This window comes from Leptopilina heterotoma, unplaced genomic scaffold (genome assembly GCF_015476425.1).
Source record: "Leptopilina heterotoma isolate Lh14 unplaced genomic scaffold, ASM1547642v1 Lhet_87, whole genome shotgun sequence".
Lineage (NCBI taxonomy): Eukaryota > Metazoa > Arthropoda > Insecta > Hymenoptera > Figitidae > Leptopilina > Leptopilina heterotoma.
This window is the reverse complement of record NW_025111190.1, coordinates 552,814-578,307: the sequence shown is the minus strand read 5'-3', so window position 1 is coordinate 578,307 and position 25,494 is coordinate 552,814. Positions and strand designations below refer to the sequence as shown.

The following is a 25,494-nucleotide window of genomic DNA, read 5'->3' as shown; positions in this document are numbered from 1 at the left end:
CTTTAATTCTTTCTATTTCTGACAATAATTTCTAATTAAATAACTTAATTCATAAACAGATGAACTTCAAAAGGTATTAATTTGAAATTTTATAAAACTTCAATTTTGAATGAATTTAATTAGAAATTTTAAAGAACTAAGATTTTTGAAAAATTGGAATATTTCAAATTCTTCTGAAATTAGTTTAATTTTTTAAAATATCACGGTAAATCCTTAGGTGTTAAAATAACACCAAAATGGATTAAAATAACACTAAATTGGATTATTTTAATCCTTTTTGGTGTTATTTTAATACCTAACGATTTACCGTGATGTATCTAATTATAATTATTAAAAATAATGGATTTATATAGAAGAATTTTAGTTAAAAACATTTAAAAAATTTGCATTTTTAAGAAGTTACAAATGATTGTAAAAATTCAATTTATTATGTTCAAAAGTTTAAAAAAAATTCTCGTAAAAATTTCAATTATCTTCATAAATAATAAAATTCTTCTCCAAAAATTCAATTAGTTTCAAAAATCACAAAAGAATTCGTTGCAAGAATTCAAATATTTTTATAAATAACAAAAGTCGTTGTAAGAATTCAATTATTTTCATAAATAATAAAATTTTCCATAGGAATTCAATTATTTTTACAAATAATAAAATTCTTCTCAGAAATTCAATTATTTTTAAAAATTCGTTGCAATAATTCAATTACTTTTATAAATAATAAAATTTTTGTCCTACCTGCACGGAAAGTATGTCATTTCGGGCACTTAGAGCGGGCGCAAAGTGACTCATTCCAACGCAGGGGTAGGGGAAGCGGGCGGAAAATATTTTGCGCCCGCTTACCATCCTCCAAGCGGGCGCAAAATATTTTGCGCCCGCTTCTTCTACCTCCGAGCGGGCGCAAATTATTTTCCGCCCGCTTCTTTCGTTTTAACGGTCATAAAGTAAAGAAAATTTTGCGTTACTTTATTTTTTTCACGTAAAATAGCTAGTTTCGTATACATAATATGTAAAGTACGTATTTTACCCCCCTCTACTCAAAGATACATTGTGTATTAAACATTTTAAGTAAAAAATGCGAGATATTTTACTGTAAAAGGCCACGTAATTTAACTAAAGTATTTTATGTGTCCAACCCTGCTCAACAAACGATGATTCCGATTCCCTGTCTCATAAAGGTCTTTCTCCAATAGGATTCAAAAAGCGGCGTTGCGTTGATTTGCAGACGCAGTAACGTCGGGTTGCTATGGTTACCCATGCTAAAACCATACGTTAGTTACGCATCGCAGCGTATGAGTTTAGGATTCTATTGGAGAACGACCTTAATATCTGGTTCTATTCCCTCCGAAAAACAACGCCGTAGCGTAGCAGACGACTTAGTGTTAACGATATCAAGCACGTTTCTTTTTGTCATTGCTGAAAATTGTCAAAATTCGAAAAAGATGATGGATAATTCAAATGATTCGGATGAAAATGAAGATACTAATTTCCACACACCACCGGAAATTCGCGAACTTGTGAAAGAGGCTCAAAAAGATTTCCTGCCGTCAACTTCAAAGAATAAATATAACAGTGTCTACACAACATTCAAGACCTGGGCCAAATCAAAAAAGGTGACGACTATTACAGAAAATGTTATGTTAGCATATTTGATAGAATTATCTGAAAAGTATAAACCACCAACGGTATGGTCAACATACTCCATGTTAAAATCTACTCTAAAAAACAATGACAATGTTAACATTGCAAGCTTTATGAAAGTTACAAGTTTTCTGAAAAGAAACTCAGATGGTTACAAATCAAAAAAATCGAAGACGTTATCTCCCGAAAATGTTAACATGTTTCTGTCCGAAGCTCCGGATGACATATTTTTGGCTACAAAAGTAAGTAAAAATATATATATCTATAAAAAAGAAAATAAGATAGAAACAAAATAAAACAAAAATTTATATAATCAATAATTATATATAAAAAAAAGTTTAATAAAAATATGTATAATAATTAATAATGCGTGCAAAAATAATTTCATAACTGCACAACAAATCAACAAATTTATTAATTTAATAAATAAAGTTACACGTTAAATAAATAATTGATAAATATAATAATATAAAAATAAATACTTAAAAATAATCATTTCAAAAAAATCATGCATATCATTGTTAAAATCTATAAAATAAAATGCAAATATTTATTTATAAATAAGTACAATATATATTAAAAAGTATAACAATAACAAAAAAATTATAAATTAATTAATTAAATTTTATAAAGTTAAAAATCAATAATACATTAAAAAAATATTAATTAAAAATAATGATTGCTAAAAATGCATGCATATGATTGTAAAATATATAAAATAAAATAAATAACCTTCTATAAATAAATAAAATATATTAAGAAATGCTTTAATAATAAACAAATAAAACAAAAACTACCAATTATATAATAAAAGCTAATTAAAAATTGAAATATTTTTTAGGTTGCTTTAATTTTCGGCATAAGTGGTGCTTGCAGAAGGGAAGAATTATCAAAAATAAAAATGGAAGATGTTCTTCATGAAGGCAATCTGCTTTTAATAAAAATACCAAATACAAAAACCAAAACACCACGATCATTTACTGTGGAAGGAGAATTTCGAGAAATTGTGTCAAAGTACGAATCTCTAAGACCAAAAAATGCTAATTCGAATAAATTTTTCCTTAACTTTCAAAAAGGAAAGTGCACCACCCAAGTTATTGGGAAAAATAAATTCGGTAAAATGCCGAGTGAAATTGCCAAATATTTAGATCTCGAAAATCCTGAATTATATACCGGACATAGCTTTCGAAGGACATCTGCTACATTACTAGCCGATTCTGGTGCGGACATAATCGCTCTTAAACGTCTCGGAGGTTGGAAAACTTCAGCCGTAGCGGAAGGTAAAATTTCATTTTTATTTAAATTAAAATTTGTTTTTCTAGTATTTGACATTTTATTAAAATCCTCCCTATAACTTTTAACGAAACTTTGTTTTCCTATATTTAAAAATTGTTTAAAAATAACTAATTTATATAATAATAAATAAATAAAAATGAACTAATATTCTAAAAAATAAATATATTTCTAGGTTACATTGAAGAATCAACAACATACAAGAGAAAAATTGGAAATCAAATTGAAGCCTCAGTGAATTTAGCCTCATCAAGTGGTTCAAAGCAGATCAAGGAAATTCCATCGAATGAGTCAAATAATAAAAAATCAAATAAACGAAAAATTATCCACGAAATTGCATCAGATATTGACTCTATTTCAACTGCAGCTAGCTCATCAGGGCAAAACACATCAAACAAAGTTCGGAAAACCAATGACATTCATTATTCATCACAAATTAATAATTCTCAAGAATCAAACAATCAATCAATTACATATAACATATCGCACTGCACATTCAACATCTACAAATAAATAATTTGACATTCACACATCTGTATCTTTTGCTCATATTTTCATTATTTTTTATCTCGCCTCGTTAAGTTTTTGTTTCAAAAAACAACAAATATGTATAAAATTTAATTTTTTCTTAACGAAAGTTTATGAATTTTGTTAAACTACAAAACATACCATTCAATGTGTGACATTTAAGTATTGTTTAAAATATTTTCAAAATAAAAATTTTGGTTCAATTTAAGATGTATTTAAAATATTCTTAAAAAACATATAGCCCCATGCTTGTTTCCTTTAAATCTCTTTTTTAACTTTTTATATACAGTTTGTGTCTAAAATGAAATGCTTTTTGTCCAGGTAGGACAAGAAAGTTTGTTCACACCTCGGACGCAAAAAATAATTGAAGCGAGGGCAAGATTAGGTAAATCGAAAAAATCATTAAAAAGAATTCACTGCTCGTGCCCTCAATGACATACTTTCCATGCAGTTAGGACAAAAAATTATGTTAGCATCATGGGCGCAAAGGTGATTACGACTCTGGCGAAATTTCGGGACCTCGGGACACAATTTCGCTCCCTCGGCTTCGCCTCGGGCGCGAAATTGTGTCCCCTCGGTCCCTTCATTTCGCCATCGTCGCAATCACCTGTTTTGCGCCCTTGATACGAAAATAACTATTTCGCAGGAATTCAATTATTTTTATAAATAATAAAATTTTTTTCAAAACATTCAATTATTTTCAAAAATTACAAAAAAATTTGTTACAAGAATTCAAATATTTTTAAAAATAACAAAATTTGTTGTAAGAATTCAATTATGTTCATAAATAATAAAATTCTTCTCCAAAATTCAATTATTTTCAAAAATCACAAAAAAATTCGTTGCAAGAATTCAAATATTTTTTATAAATAACAAAATTCGTTGTAAGACATCAATTATTTTCATAAATAATAAAATTTTTGCAGGAATTCAATTATTTTTACAAATAATAAAATTCTTCTCAGGAATTCAATTTTTTTCAAAAATTTTAATAAAATTTTTTGCAAGAATTCAATTATTTTCATAAATAATAAAACTCATCGCAGAATTTCAATTATTTTTAATTCAATTTCAATCGAATTCCTCGAAAAAATGTAATTATTCTTAAAAATTGTATTAAAATTCGTCAACAGAATTTAATGATTTAAAAATTTATTGATAAAATTCTTTATGAGAATTCAATTTTGAGAAATATTCAATTATTCAATAAATTATATACTTTTGTATTTAATTGATTGTAAAATATAGAAATAAATTAATAAATAAATAATTGAATTCTCGTTGAATTTTTTAATAAATATTGATTAAAAAATGGATTTCAGTTAAAATTTTAGATAATAACTGAACATTAAAAGCATTACAGCGTAAATTTTTAGAAGAAAAATTTAATTTTGAAGAGGTTTTAAATAAAAATCTTTGAAAATCTGAATTTTTTATACTTTTAACTAACAATTCTGCAGAATTAATTTTTTGAAAAAGTTTAACTGTTTTTTTTAAAATTATTTTATGCTTTTATTTTCTAATTTTTTTAATTTATAGTATTAAGTAGTAAAAATCAGTTTTGTCAGACAGAATATTTTTTATTTTTTAAATTTATGGATTTAAGTAATAAGAATCAATTTATTCGCATTAAATTTTTCCTATTCTTTAAATTAATAGTTTTTAGTAGCAAGAATCAATTTAGTCAGACTAAAATATTGCTCTTTTTTAAACTTATGGTTCTAAGTAGTAAAAATCAGTTTAGTCAGACAGAATATTTTTTAATCTTTAAATTTAAAGTTTTAAGTAGTAATAATCAATTAAGTCAGACGTAAAGTTTTCTCTTTTTTAAATTTATGGTTTGAAGTAATAAGAATCAATAATGTTTGGGTAGAATTTTATCAAAATTAGTTTTAAATAATTGAAATCTTTTGGAAAATTTTATTAAAATATTAGATATTGAAAATCATTAAATTGAGGAAAAATTTTGAAAATAATTGAATTTCTCAAAAATTAAATTTTGTTTAGTGCTTTTAACTAACATTCTTCTATAAATCCATTGTTTTTAATAATTGAATAAATATACCTATCATTATATTAAAAAAATTTAACTAATTTCAAAAAAATTTGAATTATTCAAATTTTTCAAAAATCAAAGTTCTTCAAAATTTCTAATTAACCTCATTCAAAATAAAAATTTCCTAAAATTTAAAAATTATTGTTCATTATTCACTCAAATTTGTTAAATCATTACAAATATTTAAAGGTACTAATGAATAAAAGAAAAATTATAATAATAATAATAATAATAATATAAAAAATATATATAAAGAATCAAGAATAATAATAAAAAAATAATAATAATATTATTAATAATAATAGTAATAGTAAGAATAATAATGATGATTGTTTTAAAAAAATTTATAATTTTGTTTATACATTTGCTAATAATAATTTATTAATTTTCTTTATTTTTTATTTGTCTTCGAAATTTTTTGAAAAAAATGTTGTATTAAATTTAAAACCCCACTCGGGACCAAATTGAATATTTCGCAGACAATTTGCCGCATAAATATTTCTTTCTATTTATTTAAAGTATTCTCGGATCCCAAGAAAAAAACTGATAGACTCTAATTATTTATTTATACACCTATATAATTTGGAAGGGGAAAATAGAACAATAAAAAAAATGAGAAAAGCACAAAACAGAGTTTTTATGAATTTAAATTTCCTCCTACGAACATTTTTCTGACTCTTGTTTACCGTGACGTGCCGACAGTTTGTATAAACTTCAACCCCAAATAAGATTCCTCTAGAGAAAAATTTTAATTAGCATATTTTTAATACATTTTTATAAAAGTTATCTTTATATTTATACATAATATGTATATACACAAAATATACAAACACGCATTGTATGTACTTATATGTATACAAATAACAAACAAAGTTTTTTTTTTTAAATTTACCCAGTAATAGAAAAATATATAATACAAATTTTGTAAGAAATCTTCTCAAATAAATAAGATTTATAAAACTTTGAAGGGAACAGAAAACTAATGTGTGAGCAAAGAAAAATTATATTTTGATTATAATATTTTTTCCGAATTAAATATTTCTAGGGAGAAGAAAAATAATTTAAATTTTTGATTAAATGCATTGAAAAAAAAGGAATGGAAAAAAATTGTATTTCAAAAAAATTTAGAACGTATATTAAGTATATGGACATGGTAAAAGAGCTCCTGTTTCGTATAAACGTGTGCTGTCAGTTTAAGTACAAGCGCAACTGAAACCCGATAGAACGAATAAAAATTCCAGTTCCTAAGACATCACGAGAAGGCGAAGAAGCAAATACCACTGCGTCCTTTTATATACGTTTCAACCTTCTAAGTGCTGTTAAAACATTCTTTTCTGTTTTCTACGTAAATATAACAAGAATTTAATAATAATTCTCAAATTTATATACAAAATTGATAGAAAACAAAGTTATTAAAATGTACTTTATTATATTTTTTTTACACTCTATAGAGATTAATGTGAAAACGAAATAAATGTACTATCGATCGAGGGGCAATTTTTTTCTCTCTACCTGTAGGAAAATTAGAAATATCAATCAAAATCTATAAACCTGAATTCTCGTGAAAAGTCGCTCATCAATTTAAATATGCAAATAAAATAATAAATAATGAAATAATATTACATTTTTTATTACCTATAATTTAAAGAATATATATTTTGCCAAAAAAAAAAAATTGATTTTTACTGCTCAAATCTAAACTCAGAAAGATTATTTAAAATTTGATGAGGGAACATAAATTAATTTTTACTACTCAAAACAATAAATTTAAAATAGAGCAATAATTCAATCTGAATAAATTCATTCCTTATACTGAGAGACATAAATTTAAAAAAGGACAAACTTTCAGTCTGACTGAATTAATTCTTACACTATACTTGAAACCACAAATTCAAAATGTAGACAAAATATTCTGTCTGACTAAATTGATTTTTACTACTTAGAACCATAAATTTAAAGAATAACAAGTTATTGGTCTGACTAAATTGATTTTTACTACTTAAAACCATAAATTTAAAGAATAACAAATATTTGTCTGACTAAATTAATTTTTACTACTTATAACCATTAATTTAAAGAATGAAAAATATTCTGTCTGACAAAACAAATTTTTACTGCTTAATACTATAAATTTAAAAAATTAGAAAATAAAAGCATAAAATAATTTAAAAGAAAAACAATTAAACTTTTTCAAAAAATTAATTCTACAGAATTGTTAGTTAAAAGTATAAAAAAATCAGATTTTCAAAGATTTTAATTTAAAACCTCTTCAAATATTAAATTTTTCTTCTAAAAATTTACGCTCTAATGCTTTTAATGTTCAGTTATTATCTAAAATTTTAACTGAAATTCATTTTTTCATCAATATTTATTAGAAAATTGTTCGAGAATTCAATTATTTATTTATTAATTTATTTCTATATTTTACAATCAATTAAATACAAAAGTATATAATTTATTGAATAATTGAATATTTCTCAAAATTGAATTCTCATAAAGAATTTTATCAATAAATTTTTAAATCATTAAATTCTGTTGACGAATTTTAATAAAATTTTTAAGAATAATTACATTTTTTCGAGGAATTCGATTAAAATTGAATTAAAAATAATTGAAATTCTGCGATAAGTTTTATTATTTATCAAAATAGTTGAATTCCTGCAAAGAATTTTATTAAAATTTTTGAAAAAAATTGAATTCCTGAGAAGAATTTTATTGTTTGTAAAAATAATTGAATTCCTGCAAAAATGTTATCATTTATGAAAATTATTGAATTCTTAAAACGAATTTTGCTATTTATAAAAAATATTTGAATTCTTACAACGAATTTTTTTGTAATTTCTGAAAATAATTGAAATTTTGTAGAAGAATTTTATTATATATATGAACATAATTAAATTCTTACAACGAATTTTGTTATTTATAAAAATATTTGAATTCTTGCAACGAATATTTTTGTAATTTTTGAAAATAATTGAATTTTTTGAGAAGAATTTTATTATTTATAAAAATAATTGAATTCCTGCGAAAATTTTATTATTTGTGAAAGTAATTGAATTATTGCAACAAATTTTTAAAAATAATTGAATTCCTCAGAGGAATTTTATTATTTGTAAAAATAATTGAATTCCTGCGAAAATTTTATTGTTTATGAAAATAATTGAATTCTTGCATCGAATTCTTTTGGGATTTTTGAAAATAATTGAATTTTGGAGAAGAATTTTATTATTTATGAAGATAATTGAAATTTTTACGAGAATTTGTTAAAAAATTTGGGAAATATTTGAATTCCTGTGATATTTTTATTATTTATATGAAAATATTTCAATGTTTTCGTAGAAGTTTATAAAAATTTGTTTTAAATAATTGAATTTTTTGGAAAATTTTATTAAAATAGTAGATATCGAAAATCATTGATGTGAGGAAAATTTTTGAAAATAATTGAAATTTTGACAAAAAATGTATTAAATTTTTTGATAATAATTGAAGTTTGGAGAAGAATTTTATTATTTATGAAGATAATTGAAATTTTGACGAGAATTTTTTTAAACTTTTGAACATAATTGAATTTTTACAATAATTTGTAACTTCTCAAAAATGCAAATTTTTTTAATGTTTTTAACTAAAATTCTTCTATAAATCCATTATTTTTAATAATTAATTAGACACATATATTAAAATTAAACTATTATTTTAGAAGAATTTGAAATATTACAATTTTTCAAAAATCTAATTTCTAATTAAATTCATTCAAAATTGAAGTTTTATAAAATTTCAAATTAATACCTTTTGAAGTTCATCTATTTATAAATGAAGTTATTTAATTAGAAATTATTTTTAGAAATAGAAAAAATTAAAGGTTTCTTGGTAATTTTATAGTTTATGAGACCAACAAAAAAACACAAATATTCCGAATTTTCTTACGAATTCGAAAAATTTAAAGACTAAAAAATATTTGGTCTGACTAAACTGATTTTTACTACTTAAAACCATAAATTTAAAAAAGAAAAAACTTTCAGTCTGACTAAATTGATCCTTACTACTTAAAACCATGAATATAAAGAATAACAAATATTTGTCTGACTAAACTAATTTGTACTACTTAAAACTAAATTTATTTTTACTACTGAAAACCATAAATTGCAAAAGAACAAACTTTCAGTCTAACTACATTCATTTTTACTATTTAAAACCATAAATTTAATGAAGGAAAACATTCAGGCTGACTAAATTTATTCTCAACACTTAAAACCATAAATTTAAAGAATAACAAATTCTTGGTCTGACTAAATTGATCCTTACTACTTAAAACCACGAATTTAAAAAAGGACAAACTTCCAGTCTGACTAAATTAATTCTTACCACTGAAAACCATAAATTTAATGAATGACAAATTTTTTTTTTTACCAAATTGATCCTTAATATTTAAAAACTTAAATTTAAAGAAGGTCTGAATAAATTGATTATTACTAGTTAGAGCCAGAAATTAACTTTGAAGTTAGTTTTCGTGTATGCTTTTATTTTTTTGTTTTTTTTTTTCTTTAAAAAATATTGTTTGACAGATCGAAGAAATGCAGGAATTTTTTCATGATTTATAATAAAACAATATTTGAAATTAGAAAATATAAAAGAATTTTAAATTCAAATCTTTTTAAATTTAATAACTTATAAGAAAATTTTTATAAAACATGAAGATAGCGATTGCTCCGAGTCGAAGACTCGAAGTGATCGATTTTTTTTATGTTTTATAATAATTAAAAATGACCAAGTGATAAAATCATTGTTTTATATTACAAGAATATTATTACAGTAACTTTTTCAAAATTATTTTCATCATTTCAAATCAATTATTATTTTCTACAATTTTTAATTATTTTTTATGAAAATAATTGAATTATTGCTAGGGAAGTTATAAAAAATTTGTAATTAATTGAATACCTCTGGGAAATTTTTATTATTTATGAAAATATTAAAATATTTGCGTACTATTTTTGGGAATTTGAAATTGATTTGAAAATATAATTGAACTTTGGGCAAGAATTTTGTTATTTATAAAGTTATTTGGGATTTTGACGAGAATTATTTTTAAATTTGAAAGATAATTGAATTTTATGAGAAGAATTTTATTACTCTTGAAAATAATTGAATTTCTGCAATTATTTGTAATTATTCTCTAAAATTGAATCTTTTTAGTGTTTTCAACAAAAATTTAAATTAGAAAATTTTTAAATTCTATTATTTTTAAAATTGCTACTTTTTTTAAAAAAAGTAAGCAATAATTTTTGTATATTTCTTTTTGTTTTTTGTTATGATTGCCAAAGAAACATTTTGTAAAATATTTATTGCCTATCATTAAATAAATATTTATTTGTATTAACGTCGCAAATAATTTTTTTTAAGTCAATTAAATTGTTTACACTAAAAAAAAAGTTTTACTTTCAGCCTATTTTTGAGGCTGAATTTAAGGTGTAAACGGAGTCAGCCCCGTTAAACAAGGACAGACTTATGTGAAATACATGGGCTGAATTTAAGGTGTAAACGGAGTCAGACTTTTTTTTTCCTGTGTTATTTGCTTCAAATACGGAAATTATTAATTCCAATATGATTTATTTGATCTAAATGAAAATTGTTTAATTGAAAATTTATTATAAAAAATATAGAGGAAGAGAAAGAAACAAGTGGAAAATTTTCAAATATAGAGTAATAATTTCTAGTAAAATTAAAGCAGTAGCTCATTTTCTATTAAACAATTGTTATTATTTTTTTCTTTCTTCTTTCTTTTTGACATTTATTTTTAATTATTACGTGACGCTTCGTATAAATCGAAGCAATAAATTCTTAATATTTCTCATATGTCATACGTGATATATAAGCGTTGTTTTTTGCACAATATTCTCATCTCAATTCCTGACATGAATTCGTCCCTTTCTTTCCTTTATTCGCGAAGAAAAAGAAAAAAAAACTTCTTCAGTAGTCATTTCGTTACAACTGATGGAAAAAAATGAACATTGGTCAAGAAACAAAAGGAAATTAAACAAAATATAGAAAATTTTTCTTCAACATCAAATAATTACATTAACAATATTAATAATAATAATTATTATTATTATTATTATTATTATTATTTTTATTTTTATTTTTGTTTTTATATCAGGTATTATGACTATTACTAGCATATTTTAAAATAATAATACCTACATTAATAATATTTAATATTAAATAATAATTTGTAATAATTATCTTGACATTAGTTATTATAATAACTATAATCACTATTTCTTATAATAATAATTATTTATTATAAGAAATAATTATTATTTCTTATAATAAACCAACCAATTATTATTGGTCATTTAGTAATTAATTAAATATTACTAATAAATTATTAGTTATTAGTTTTTGCAGTAAATACCCTCCTAAATTATTATTTTTAACTGAAAACAATTTTGTTTAAATAATGTCGCTTCCTCATGAAAGGAATTGTTTGTTATTATTTTAACTAATTTAAATTAAATTAGAATTTTCAATAATTTTGTAATTTAAGACATTTAAAAAGAAAAATTGCAAAAAAATTAGGAAACAAAAAGAATAAAGATAAACAACTGACTTCAAACTGAAAACCAACATCCTGAATACAACGATTATTAATAATAGATTTAAATTATTAATACTATTATTTCTAAGTTTCATCACTCTTATTATTATTACTATTATTACTTATTTTTATATCTACTATATTAATATTACTATCGTAATTAATAATATTGAAAATTACTTAAACTTACTATAATAATACAGTCAATATTTGAACAAGCGCTCCCATATCCTTTTTCTCAAAAATAATAGGCAAAAGTAAATGAAAATAGTTTTGATGACGATATAAAAAATTAATTATTTTAATTGATAAACCATACCCTTGCTTTGTCGTCATAAAAAAAATTTTGTTGCTTCTTTTTTAGAATACAAACTAACATTATGTTTACATATTATTTTTACTTGAATGACAATTATTGACGAATGCGAGAACAAATGCATTGTTGTTTTTGCGTAAAATTAATTTTCTCCGTGAGATTGAAATTTATGTTTGTTTATTTTCTGAACAAATTGATTTCATGTAAATGATTTAACATTTCATTAAATTATATTCAAATAAAGATGATTTCTTTTGCAAAAATAATATTATTTTTAATTTTAATTTTCTATTTTTATGTTTGTATATATATTTAAATTTTAATTTAATGTAATTTTAATTATTTGTTTTGAATAAAGAGAATATTTCACCATATATATTTCATATTGAGAATTCAAAATTAAAAATTATATTTAATTAATTGAAAAAAATAATAAATTTATTTCAAAAACAGAATTTCGTTGAAGAATTTTATTATATTTATGAAAATAAATAAATAATTCAATTTTTGCAAAGGATTTTTGTAAAAATAAAAATAAGATAATAATAAATAATAATAATAATAAATAATAATAATAATAATAATAATAATAATAATAATAATAATAATAATAATAATAATAATAATAAATAATAAAAATAAGAATTGAATTCTTTCCAGGAATTTTATTTAATTTGTATTAAAAATAATTTAACTCTTGCAAAAAATTTTATTTATTTATAAAAATATTTAAATTCTTGTAAAGAATTTTCGTAATTATGAAAATAATTGAATTTCTTGCAATTAAAATTTTATTAAATTATGTATGAAGATAATTGAATTCTTTCGAGAAATTATATTACACTGAGAAAACAATATATTTAAATCAAACATAATTATCTTTACTATACAGATAAACAAAAATTAATTCAAACATATTTTTTGGTTGGATACTTATTTTTGAAATATGAATTTGGATTAAAAATTTTTAGAATTCATATAAGAAAATTCTGAATTTTTGTGTTGTTTTTTTTGCCTCATAAACTATGAAATTACTACGAATTCAAATACACTTCCTTCAATTTTTTTCTATTTCTGACAATAATTTATTTTTTAATAACATAATTCTTGAAGAACTATAATAAAATTATTACTTATAAACTATTTAATGAATAATTTTATTTAATTATTCAAAAAATTATTGAATTTTAAGAGTTGCGTTCACAATGTTCATAAATAGACAATAGAAAAAATAGATAAATTTTATTCAAAAACACTAAAAAAATTGAATTTTGGAGAAGATACAAATAATTACAGAAACTCAGTTATTTTTTAAAGTAACAAAATTCTTCGCAGAAATTCAAATATGTTCAAAAATCTTTAAAAAATATTTGGCAAAATTTCAATTATTTTCCTCAATTCAATGATTTTCAATATCTACTACATATTTTAATGAACTTTTCCAAAAGAATTCAATCATTTAAAAAAATTTTTGATAAAATTCTTTGCAAAAATTCAATTATATTTTCAAAATGTAACAAAATTCTTCGCAGAAATTCAATTATGTTCGAAAATTTAAAAAATGCTTGTTAAAATTTCAATTGTCTTTATAAATAATAAAGCTCCGAAATAATTTATAAATAATTTCTGCTCCGAAAATCAATTATTTTCAAAAATTTTAATAAAACTCTTGGCAAAACTTCAATTAATTTAAAAATTTTCCCTCAACCCAACCATTTTAAATGTCTACTATTTTAATAAAATTTTCCAAAAAATTTAATAATTTAAGAAAAAATTTTATAAAATTCTACGAAATTCCTCGGAAAATGAAATTATTTTTAAAAATTTGATTAAAATTCTTCAAAAGAATTGAATTAATTTTTAAAATTTTGATAACATTTTTTATGAGAATTCAACTTTAAAAAACATTCAATTTTATTATTCAATAAATAATTTATTTTTGTATTTAAATAATTAAATTCTCGTAGAATTTTCTAGTAAAAATTGATTTAAAAATGAATTTCAGTTAAAATTTTAGATAATAATTGAATATTAAAACCATTATAACATAAATTTTTAGAAATAATTGAATTTTGAAAAGGTTTCAAACTAAAATCTTTGAAAATCTCTGAATTTTTTTTACTTATTAAAAATTCTGTTGAACTAATTTTTTTGAAAAAGTTTAATTGAAATTTTTTGTATCTAATTATTTCAAATTTTTATTTTCTATTAAATAATTGAAGAATTGTTAGTTAAAAATATGAAAAATTCAAATTTTCAAAGATTTCTACTACTATTTCTTACTATTTTAATAAAATTTTCCAAAAGAATTTAATAATTTAAGAAAAAATTTAATAAAATTCTACAAAATTCCTCGGAAAATTAAATTATGTTTTAAAAATTTTTTTAAAATTCTTCAAAAGAATTGAATTATTTTCAAAAATTTTAATAACATTTTTTATGAGAATTGAATTTTGAGAAACATTCAATTATTCAATAAGTAATTTATTTTTGCATTTAAATAATTGAATTCTCGTAGAATTTTCTAATAAAAATTGATTTAAAATTTTAGATAATAATTGAATGTTAATAGCATTATATAGCTTGAATTTTTAGAAATAATTGAATTTTGAAAAGTTTTCAAATTAAAATATTTGAAAATTTGAAATTCTCATACTTTTTAACTAACAATTCTGTAGAATTAATTTTTTTGAAAAAGTTTAATTGAATTTTTTTCGAAATTATTTAAAGTTTTTATTTTTATTTATTTTTTATAATCTATTTAATTAAAGAATTTCCGAATAATCGAAATTTCGTAAAATTGAATTGTAAACAAATGGATTTGAAAATTCTCAAAGAACTTTTTCAAAAATTATTAATTGTTAATTGAATTTTTTTCCCTATATAATTCTAGACTCACGGTTAAAATTTGTTTCACAGCTTGTAAAAAATAAAAAGTATCCACTTAAAAAAAAAATTAACGTTTACAAAAAACCGATGTAAAATATAAATTTCCTTTTTAGAATTAATGAAGCACTGGAAAATTCTGTATATACAAAGATGGAATTTATAAAAATGAGCAAATATTTTCTCGCATCTTTGAAAATAAATTTTAAGAGCGAAAGAAAGCATTGCCCACGTGATTAGTATAGAGATACATATAAATATGTGTGTGGGTGTGGGGAAGAGGGGGGGGGGGGTGAAAAATAGCACATTCACAAAAAGAAGTATATAAAATTTGTTGTGGATTAAAGTGAGAGGAGAATTTTTGTAAAGCCTTATATATATATATATCTAAACGCAAGGACAAAAAGAAAAATAATAAAAATTGTCTTATCTTCAGTATCAGCGTTGCGTGAAATCCGCTGTCAGTGCATTGAAAAGAGTTCTCTCCTCGGAGGCGTTGAATGCGCGGTAATTCTATGGGATGTGAAAATCATTAGAATTCACAAGAGTTCGAATGCACATAAACACTGAGCGTTGGTAAATTGATTTGTCAATGAATAACATCAACATAAGATAATATATATTAATTGGTATTAGTCTTCTCAATATATAGACGGATTATTTTGCTTTGACTTTCCAAACTAAATATAGAAAACATTTTTCTGATCTGGTTTTAAAAACATTATACTCGTAGAAATTTTCTGATTTTTAATTATAAATAACGATTTTTGTGGGTGAACTTTTGGAGAAAAATAAAATTTGATATAAATTCAGATACTTTTTTTTGTGTTTCATAAGATGTATGTTATTCTATATATTAGAAATTTTCAGAGAACTCATATCAAATTTGATAATTATTTCTTCAGAGTTTTCAGAATAATCACGAGTGCGTTGTCCACTTTTTTCGAAATAAGCGAATAAATAAGTAAAACAAAATTTAATTTCTTTATTTTTTTCAAGTATCTTTGATAATTTTTCTTTTTAAAATGTCTAAAAAAAATGAAAAATAAATTACTTAGGTTTTTAAAAATTTTAATAACTCAAATTCTTCTGAAATATGTTAAATTTTTTAATATACATATATTTAATTAATTATTAAAAATAGTGGATTTATAGACGAATTTTACTCAAAAACACTTTAAAAAATTGAATTTTGTAAAAATTATAAATGATTGCATAAATTCAATTATTTTTTCAAAAGTAATCAAATTCTTTTCCAAAATTCAATTATTAAAAAAAATTTTAATAAAATTCTTGGTAAAAATTGAATTTTTTAAAAATTTTTAATAAAAATTTTGGCAAAATTTCAATAATTATTTCCAAAAATTTTTTTCAATTTCATATAAATTCAATTATTTACAAATTTTTTTTTATAAATTCCTTCGCAATAATTTAATTATTTTCAATAAATAATAAAATTTTTTACAGGGATTGAATTATTTTCATAAATAATAAAACTCATTGCAGAATTTCAATTATTTTTAATACAATTTTAATCGAATTCCTCGAAAAATGTAATTGTTCTTAACAATTTTATTGGAAATCGTCAAAAGGAATAAATTATTTAAAAATGTTTTGATAAAATTCTTTATGAGAATTCAATTTTAAGAAACATGCAATTATTCCATCAATTATTTATTTTTGCATTTAAATAATTGAATTCTCGTAAAATTTTCTAATAAAAATTGATTTAAAAATGAATTTCAGTTAAAAATTTTTTATTATTATTATTATTTGGAAATTTAAATAATTATCATTCTCGGAAAATGCAAAGTAAAAGTTTTTTAAAAAATTGACATATCAACTTTTGGCCGCTTGCTCCTCATTTATTATTCAAATTATTTAAATATTCAAATAATATATTTGAATATTAAAAGCATTATAGCATGAATTTTAAGAAATAATTGAATTTTTAAAAGGTTTCAAATTAAATTCTTTGAAAATCTTAATTTTTCATACTCATAACCAACAATTCTGTATAGAATTAATTATTTTGAGAAAGTTTAATTGAATTTCTTTCTGAAATTATTTGAAGTGTTTATTTTTTAATACGTATTCAATTGAAGAATTTCTGAATAATTGAAATTTCGTAAAATTGAATTGTAAACAAATGGTTTTGAAAATTCTCAAAGAACTTTTTCAAAAATTATTAAAGATAATTGATTTAAAGAAGAATTTTATTTAAAAATTATTGAAAATAATAATTGAATTAAAATGATGAAAATAATTTTAAAAAAATTGCAGTAAAAATATTCCTATTATATAAAATAATGATATTATCACTCGGTTATCTTTAATTTATTATAAATATTGTTAAATTTCAAAAAGGTTTGAATTGGAAATTTTTGAAAATCTTGATTCCCGTGGAAAAATAATAATGATTAAATAATTATTTAGAAAATATGTTATTGATGATCTCGAATAATTTTACAATCATTTTTAACAAATAGAAATTTTGTAAATATTTTTTCCAAAATAAATTTAAAATTTCTTAAACAAAATTTGATTTATAACATTTTTTTTTACTTAAAACTTGTACTTTGTTTTTTGAACTGTAATTGAGAAGCAGAAATTGTGCAAAATATTTTCTACTTTCTAATTTTAATTTTTCAACAATTTTTTAATTTTTTAAAAAAAAGGAAAAAATAGCTGCATAATTTTAATTTGTCAAAAAATTAAGTATTTCATATTAAAAAAAGGATAGTATTTTTTAATTTTGAATCTGATATTATAATTATAAAAAATAGTAAATAAATTGTATATGTTAGTTTTGAGAAATTTTAAATAAATTTCAAATAAAATTTTTTAACTAAATGGCATTAAATTAAAATATCTAAATGGCATTGATAAAAACTTTCCTCGAAGAAATTTTTTCTTTTCTTAAATCTTGTACAAGTTATAACATCAAGTTTTCAATTTAAAAATAGTTAATTTTTCTTTCTATGGAATCTTTCGAGGCTGTTTCCTTATTTCTCTTCTTCAAAATTAGTATTTTTTAAAAGTTGTATTCTTTATTGTAAAATAGTATCAGAGAGTGAGAAGAGAAGCAACATGAAGCAACAGGTGACTCATTCAGACGTGCTTGTTTTTTCAGTAGAGAGAGAGAGAGAGAAAGAGAAAAAGAGACGCCTGTATAAAAGCAATTTTAAAAGAAGGGAATTTCTTCAATGTCAATTTTTCTTGTCTAAAACTTTACACAAACTCTATTTTTTGAAATAATTTTCTACAATTTTTTTTCATTACAAAAAATTATACCTATTTACTTCTCTTTTTTATTCCCTTATAAAGTTTAGCTTTTCTTTACTGTCAAATAATTTCTTTCATTTCCTAAAAACGTAATTTTTTTCAATTATTTTTGTATTCTTTTCTCTTTTATTTTATTCAGTTTCTATAAATTCTAATTACTAGTTTCAAAAGTCGCTTAGTGTCAGCAAAGATATCTTCATGTTTTATAAAAATTTTAATTCCCATAAAATTTTTCAAAAAAAAATTAAATTATTTACAAAAATTATAATAAAATTCTAAGCAAGAATTCAATTATTTTTAATACAATTTTAGATAAATTTCTCGAAAAATAAAATTATCTTCAAAAATTTTTTGCAAGAATTAAATTAGATACATTTCACAAAAATAATGAAATTCTTCGCTGAAATTTCAAACTTTTCAAAATTTACATTTTTAAATTAATATCTACAAGTTTTCAAAAGAATATAATTATTTCAATAAAATGTAATAAAATTCGTTGCATAAATTCAATTATTTTTACAAGTAATAAAATTTTCAACATCAATTTAATTATTTAAAAAAAATTGATAAAATTCGTTGTAAGAATTCCATTATTTTTATAAATTATAACATTTTTCTGAGGATTTCAATTAGGGTAAGTGCGTCAATTGCTGCGGGTGCTTCAGTTTCTGCGGCATTTTAATAATTTAAGTGAATACATTTGTTCAGGGCACAAATAATTTTGAAATTTTTTTAAAAAATTACTTAACGATGTAAGTTTTAAAATAGATATAGGAAGTATATACCAAAACTTAATATTTATGTATTTTATTTTAATTAAAAGTTGACGTGTTCAAGGTTTTATTTATTTTCATTGCTAACTTTGCTGGCGGTGCAAAAATACCTACATAAAAAAGGCTTTATTATTGTTTTTAGACTTAAAGTGGTTATTATTATGATGATTTTAGATAAAGAAAACCTTGTTTTAAAAGAAACATTAAACTTTACTTTATTTTTGTCTGTTATTATATTTTATTTTTAAGAGTAGTAATTAACACAGAATTTGGGCTTGATTTAATTTCTGCGCCCTCAGAAAATCAACTAAGACTGGTTACAATAGACTATCTATTTTGAAAAAGAGCAAGAAAAAATTATGAAAATGAAAGAAAAAATGAAGATTATGGAGGAAAAACTAAAGAAAATTTAATAAATACATAAATTAATTAAGGAAGAATTTTGTTATTAGGTTTTAACTAAATGTTTCAAAAATGTGATAATTCAAAAATTATTTGTTACTTTTGTTAATATATGATATATATTTATTTTTAATAAATTCATATTCTATTCAATTAAGCATTGATTAAAATCATTTTCTTATTTTGATTTCATAGTAGTTTGCGGTATTATACACATAAACACGAAATTATGCGCAGAAACTGACCCACAGGAATTAAATTCGCGCAGCAACTGATGCGCAGCAACTGACTCAAACGCGCAGAATTAAACGCATTGAATATTATTTTTAATTCATTAAATTTATTAAAATAAATTATATTTTAGAGATGTTATTTATTGTAAACATATCTTAATAACACAAACTACAAATTTAATAAGACATAAGTTCAATTTGATCAATATAAAAATTATATTTTATAGTTAAAAGACGTCTTGACCAAAATACCGCAGGAATTAGTACACTTACCCTATTTATAATACAATTTAAAGTCAATTCCTAGAAAAATGGAATTATTCTCTTAATTTTTTTGTAAGAATTTAATTACATTTCACGAATATAATGAAATTCTTTGTTGAAATTCAAATATTTTCACAATTTACTTTTTTAATAAAAGTTCTCAAAAGAATTCAATTATTTAAAGAAATGTAATAAAATTCGATGCAGGAATTCAATTATTTTCATAAATAATAAGATTTGTTTACATTATTTCAATTATTTAAAAAAAAATTTGAAAAAATTCATTGCAAGAATTCAATTACTTTTATAAATTAATAAAATTCTTCACAGGATTTCAATTATTTTTAATACAATTTTAAGTAAATTCTTCGAAAAATGTCACTATTTTCAAAAATTCATGCTATAATGCTTTTAATATTCAATTATTATCTAAAAATTTTAACTAATATTAATTTTAAAATCAATTTTTAGTGGAAAATTCTACAATAATTCAATTATTTAAATAGAAAAATAAATAATTTATTGAATAAATGAATGTTTTTCGAAACTAAATTATCATAAAGAATTTTATCAACAAATTTGAATTTTCTCGAGAAATTTAAATAAAATTTTCAAGAATAATTAAATTTTTCGAGAAATTCAATTAAAATTGTATTAAAAATAATTGAAATTCTATGATGAATTTTATTATTCATGAAAATAATTGAATTTTTGTAAAAAATTTTATTATTTATGAAAATAATTGAATTTCTGCAATCATTTGTAACTTCTCCAAAATTCAATTTTTTCCAGTTACTTAAATAAAAATCCCTGACTTTTCCCTGAATTCCCTGACCTGTGGCAACCCTGATTATATCGTTTTAAGTAGAAGGAATCAATTCAGTCAGACAGGATATTTGTTTTATATTCAAATTTAAAGTTTTAAGTAGTAAAAATTTATTTAGTCGGAAAAATATATTTTATATTTTAAATTTACAGTTTTAAGTAGTAAAAATGAATTTAGTCAGACAGAATATTTATTTTATTTTTTCAGTTGAAACATTTAGGAATTAAAAGAAGATTTAGTGAGGCAAATGTAGGCATTTGTTATTATTTGAATTTATAGTTTCAAGCAGTAAAAATCAATTTCGTCGAGCTGAAAGTATTTTCTTTTTTAAATTTATGGTTTTAAGTAGTAAAAATCAATTATAGTCAGACAGGATATTTGTTATTTGATTGTTATTTTTTCAATTTTAAACTTTAGATAATAAAAAAAAGTTTAATCAGACAAACATTTATTATTTTTTAAATTTATGATTTTAAGTAGAAAAAATTAATTCAGGCAAACTGAATTTTTCTTATTTTTTTATTTTAGTTTTAAGTAGTAAAAATCAATTAGTTAGAATGAAAATTTTTTCTTCATTAAATTTATGGATTATGGTTTAAAGTAGTGATAATCAATTTTTTAGTCAGACTGAAAGTGTTTTCTTTTTTAAACTTATGGTTTTAAGTAGTAAAAATCAATTTATTCAGACTGAAGTTTGTTCTTCTTTTAATTTATGATTTTCAGTAGTAAGAATCCATTTAGTCAGACAGAATTTATGCTCTTTTTTAAATTTATGGTTTTAAGTAGTGAAAATCTATTTAGTCAGACAAAATGTTTATTATTTTTATAATTTTAAACTTTAAGAGACAAAAAAACAGTTTAGTCAGACAAATACATTTCTTACTTTCTAAATTTATTGTTTTAAGTAGTATAAATGTATCTAGTCAGACAACAAATTTGTTATTTTTTAAATTAATGGTTTTAAGCAGTATAATAATCATTTTAGTTAAACTAAATGTTTTTTCTTTTTTAAATTTACTGTGTTAAATGGTAATAACCAATTTAGTCAGACTGGAAGTTTGTTTTTTTAAATTTATGATTTTCAGTAGTAAGAATCAATTTAGTCAGGCAGAATTTATGCTCCCTTTTAAATTTATATTTTTAAGTAGTCAAAATGTTATTAGTCAGACAGAATGTTTATTATTATTTAAATTTATAGATTTATTAAGTAGTAAAAATATATTTAGTCAGATATATTGTTATTCTTTAAGTTTAAAACTTTAAGTAGTAAAAAAATTTAGTCAGACAATTATATTTGCTATTTTTTGAATTTATATAACTTCAAATAGTAAGAATCAATTTAGTCAAACCTTAAATTTGATTATTTTAAAAATTTAAAGTTTTAAGTAGTAAATATTTGTTATTTGTTCAATTTTAAACTTTAGATAGTAAAAAACTGTTTAGTCAGACAAATATATTTGCGTTATTCTTAAATATATAATTTTAAGTAGTAAAAATGTTAATAGTCAGACAGAATGTTTATTATTATTTAAATTTATAGTTGTAAGTAGTAAAAATACATTTAGTCAGACATGATATTTGTTATTCTTTACACTTAAAGCTTTAGGTAGTAAAAAACTTTAGACAGGCAAATATATTTGTCATTCTTTGAATTTGTATTATAGCTTCAAGTAGTAAGAATCAAATTTAGTCAGACAGGATAATAGTTTTGAATTCAAAGTTTCAAGTAGTAAAAATCAATTTAGTCAGATGGAATATTTGTCATTCTTTAAATTAATGAAAAATAACAAAAATAATCCACTAAATAGAAAAATTATTTAATTCAAATAATCGATTATTATTTATTTGTTATAAAATAAATTTTACTTGAATCGAATAATTTTCGTTGAAATTTAATAAATTGTATTTGAACCAAAAATTTCAGTTTTTGAAGAAAAACCATTTAGGTAATTAACTATTTAATTAACCATTTAATTAAGAAAATAAAAATTATTTCTTGCAAATAAATATTTATTTAATGAATAAATTACATTTTACAAAACTTCTCTTTTGACAAAAAATATGAATTTTGATATATTTGATTATTTCTATAAAAGTAAGTTTTCTAGAAAATTATTTTTGCACAAATAAATCATTTTTTTCAGTACATGCACAATTCTTACTTTCTTAGAATTTTTAATTCGAAATTATGTCAATTCATTGAAAATAAGAAAAAAAAATGGTGCGAATTAATTAAAAAATAATCAATGGAGATGATTGATGTTTTTTTCAAGGTTTTCGATATATTTTGAAATGTAACGAAATGGGAAATTTTTTCTTCATTTTTTTTTTTTTTTTAACAAACTTGAACTGGTTAGATGCACATACATGTATGTGTAGTTTCATTTCGAATTTGACCTAGTAAGTTTGTGAAGCTCGAGTCCAGCCAAGTAGAAAATTAAGATCGGAACGCGGAACATGATCTTCTTGTCTCATAAGACAAAAATTACACTCTTCATTCTCCACATTCCTTTTCATGAAGCGCCCTTCAAAATAGTTTTGCGAAATAGAAACGATTTTTTTACCCTTCAAAAACCCTTTCAATTACCTCGCAACTGAACTTATGAAAAAATACCGAAAAAAGGCAAAATAAAATTTTTTATTTTACATAGTTTGGTTATTATTTTTTATTTAAATTCTTTTATCACTCAAAAAAACTATTCCTGTTTTTAAATTATTTTCCTATTTAATAAATTTTTCAATTTTCTTTTAAACTTTTAAATACGATATTTTTCATGCAAGAAAAATTGAAACAAAATTCTATCTGGAAATCAGGGAAAAGCAAAATCAAATTTTTGTGTAAATCTTATTGTAAGATAAAAAATAGTAATTCGAAATTTATCAGAAAATAATTTAATATAAAAAATAGTATATAATAGCAGAAAAATAATTTTTAATTTATTTTTTATGGCATTAGATTCAAATGATTAAAAAACACACACAAGAAAGAAAATCGATCGAAGAGAGCGTTACAATGTATGTAAAATAAAATCATTAATATTACATTACGTCTTATAATCTTTGTACCAAAGTATATATACGTATTACGTAACAAGTGAATATTATACTTGTAAAGTAAAAGCAATACCGTTGTAAAGATAAAAAAATTTTCAAAATTTTAAAATAAACCAAATTTCCTAACCAAAATCATCTAAAATTATTTTCGTATTTCATTTAAGTATAATATTTTTTCAGTGGAATTAAACCTTGAAAATAATTATTTTGTTGATATTTGAGCTTAATTTTTTTAAATCTTATATATACAATTTTTTATTTTCATTTATTATTAATCTTTATTATTTATTTCATTTCATTTTATTTCGACCAAGCTTATTAAATGAAAATTGAGTAATATTACAGAATATTTCAACACAAATAAATTTTTAACGACATGTGGTAGAAAAAGTAAATTTTAAAATTAGTTAAATTAATTTTTAATTAATTTAATAAAAATGATGGATTTATTTAGAAGAATTTTAGTTAAAAACACTAAAAAAAATTGAACCTTGGAAAAGTTACAAATGATTGCAGAAATTCAATTACTTTTAAAATGTAACAAAATTCTTCGCAGAAATTCAATTATGTTCGAAAATTTTAAAAATCCTCGTCAAAATTTCAATTTTCTTTATAAATAATAATATTCTGCTCCGAAATTAAATTATTTTCAAAAATTTTAATAAAACTCTCGGCAAAACTTCAATTAATTTCAAAATTTTTCCTCAATCCAACGATTTTCAATGTTTATTTTAATAAAATTTTCCAAAAGAATTTAATAATTTAAGAAAAAATTTAATAAAATTCTACGAAATTCCTCGGAAAATGAAATTATTTTAAAAAATTTTATTAAAATTCTTCAAAAGAATTGAATTATTTTCTAAAATTTTGATAACATTTTTTATAAGAATTCAACTTTAACAAACATTCAATTATTTACACGGAGAAAACTGGAGTGTTAAATTTCGAATGTTAAAAATTTATTTAGTCATTCTAATCTTCTTCATAATATTACTTACACTTTACTATATTTTTTCCTTCGTAAAAGTTTTCACATATTTTATTATTTGTTTTACACTCCAGGAAATTTAAACTAACCAGTTTTTTAGTTGAAGTAACTAACCGCAAATGCAGCAAAAAAATGAACATCGATAAATAAATTTTGACGTTTAAAAATATGGGTTATTGTTTATTTGTGATTTATTTCTGTGGATGTTATAAAATTATAATCTCTATTGAAACAAAATTTAAATTAATTAAAATGTTCAATATTTTAATTATTTTTGTTTTCAACAAAAATTTTTTTTTTTTAAGAATTATTACTAAAAAGACTAAATGAATTCTCAAACTCTTTTATTGACTGAAAAGT

General features: G+C 21.1%; 2 protein-coding genes across 2 annotated transcripts in view; one reads left to right on the top strand and one right to left on the bottom strand.

The window, feature by feature from the left end:
- Positions 1-25,494, bottom strand: part of LOC122511567 (myosuppressin) — a 72,875-nt gene that overhangs the window by 24,191 nt on the left and 23,190 nt on the right. The window lies entirely within an intron of this gene.
- On the top strand, positions 1,214-3,664 carry LOC122511562. The gene is made up of 3 exons (XM_043626904.1): positions 1,214-1,877; positions 2,477-2,915; positions 3,104-3,664. Exons 1-3 carry the CDS (start codon positions 1,251-1,253, stop codon positions 3,439-3,441), a joined length of 1,404 nt encoding a protein of 467 aa, XP_043482839.1. The 5' UTR covers positions 1,214-1,250; the 3' UTR covers positions 3,442-3,664.

What these genes read in the sequence shown, in the direction of transcription:
- LOC122511562 (XM_043626904.1), top strand. Translation starts at nt 1,251, where the DNA reads ATGCTAAAACCATACGTTAGTTACGCATCGCAGCGTATGAGTTTAGGA. An exon ending in ACATATTTTTGGCTACAAAA is followed by an intron (nt 1,878 to 2,476) that starts GTAAGTAAAAAT and finishes AATATTTTTTAG; the next exon opens with GTTGCTTTAATTTTCGGCAT. An exon ending in AACTTCAGCCGTAGCGGAAG is followed by an intron (nt 2,916 to 3,103) that starts GTAAAATTTCAT and finishes ATATATTTCTAG; the next exon opens with GTTACATTGAAGAATCAACA.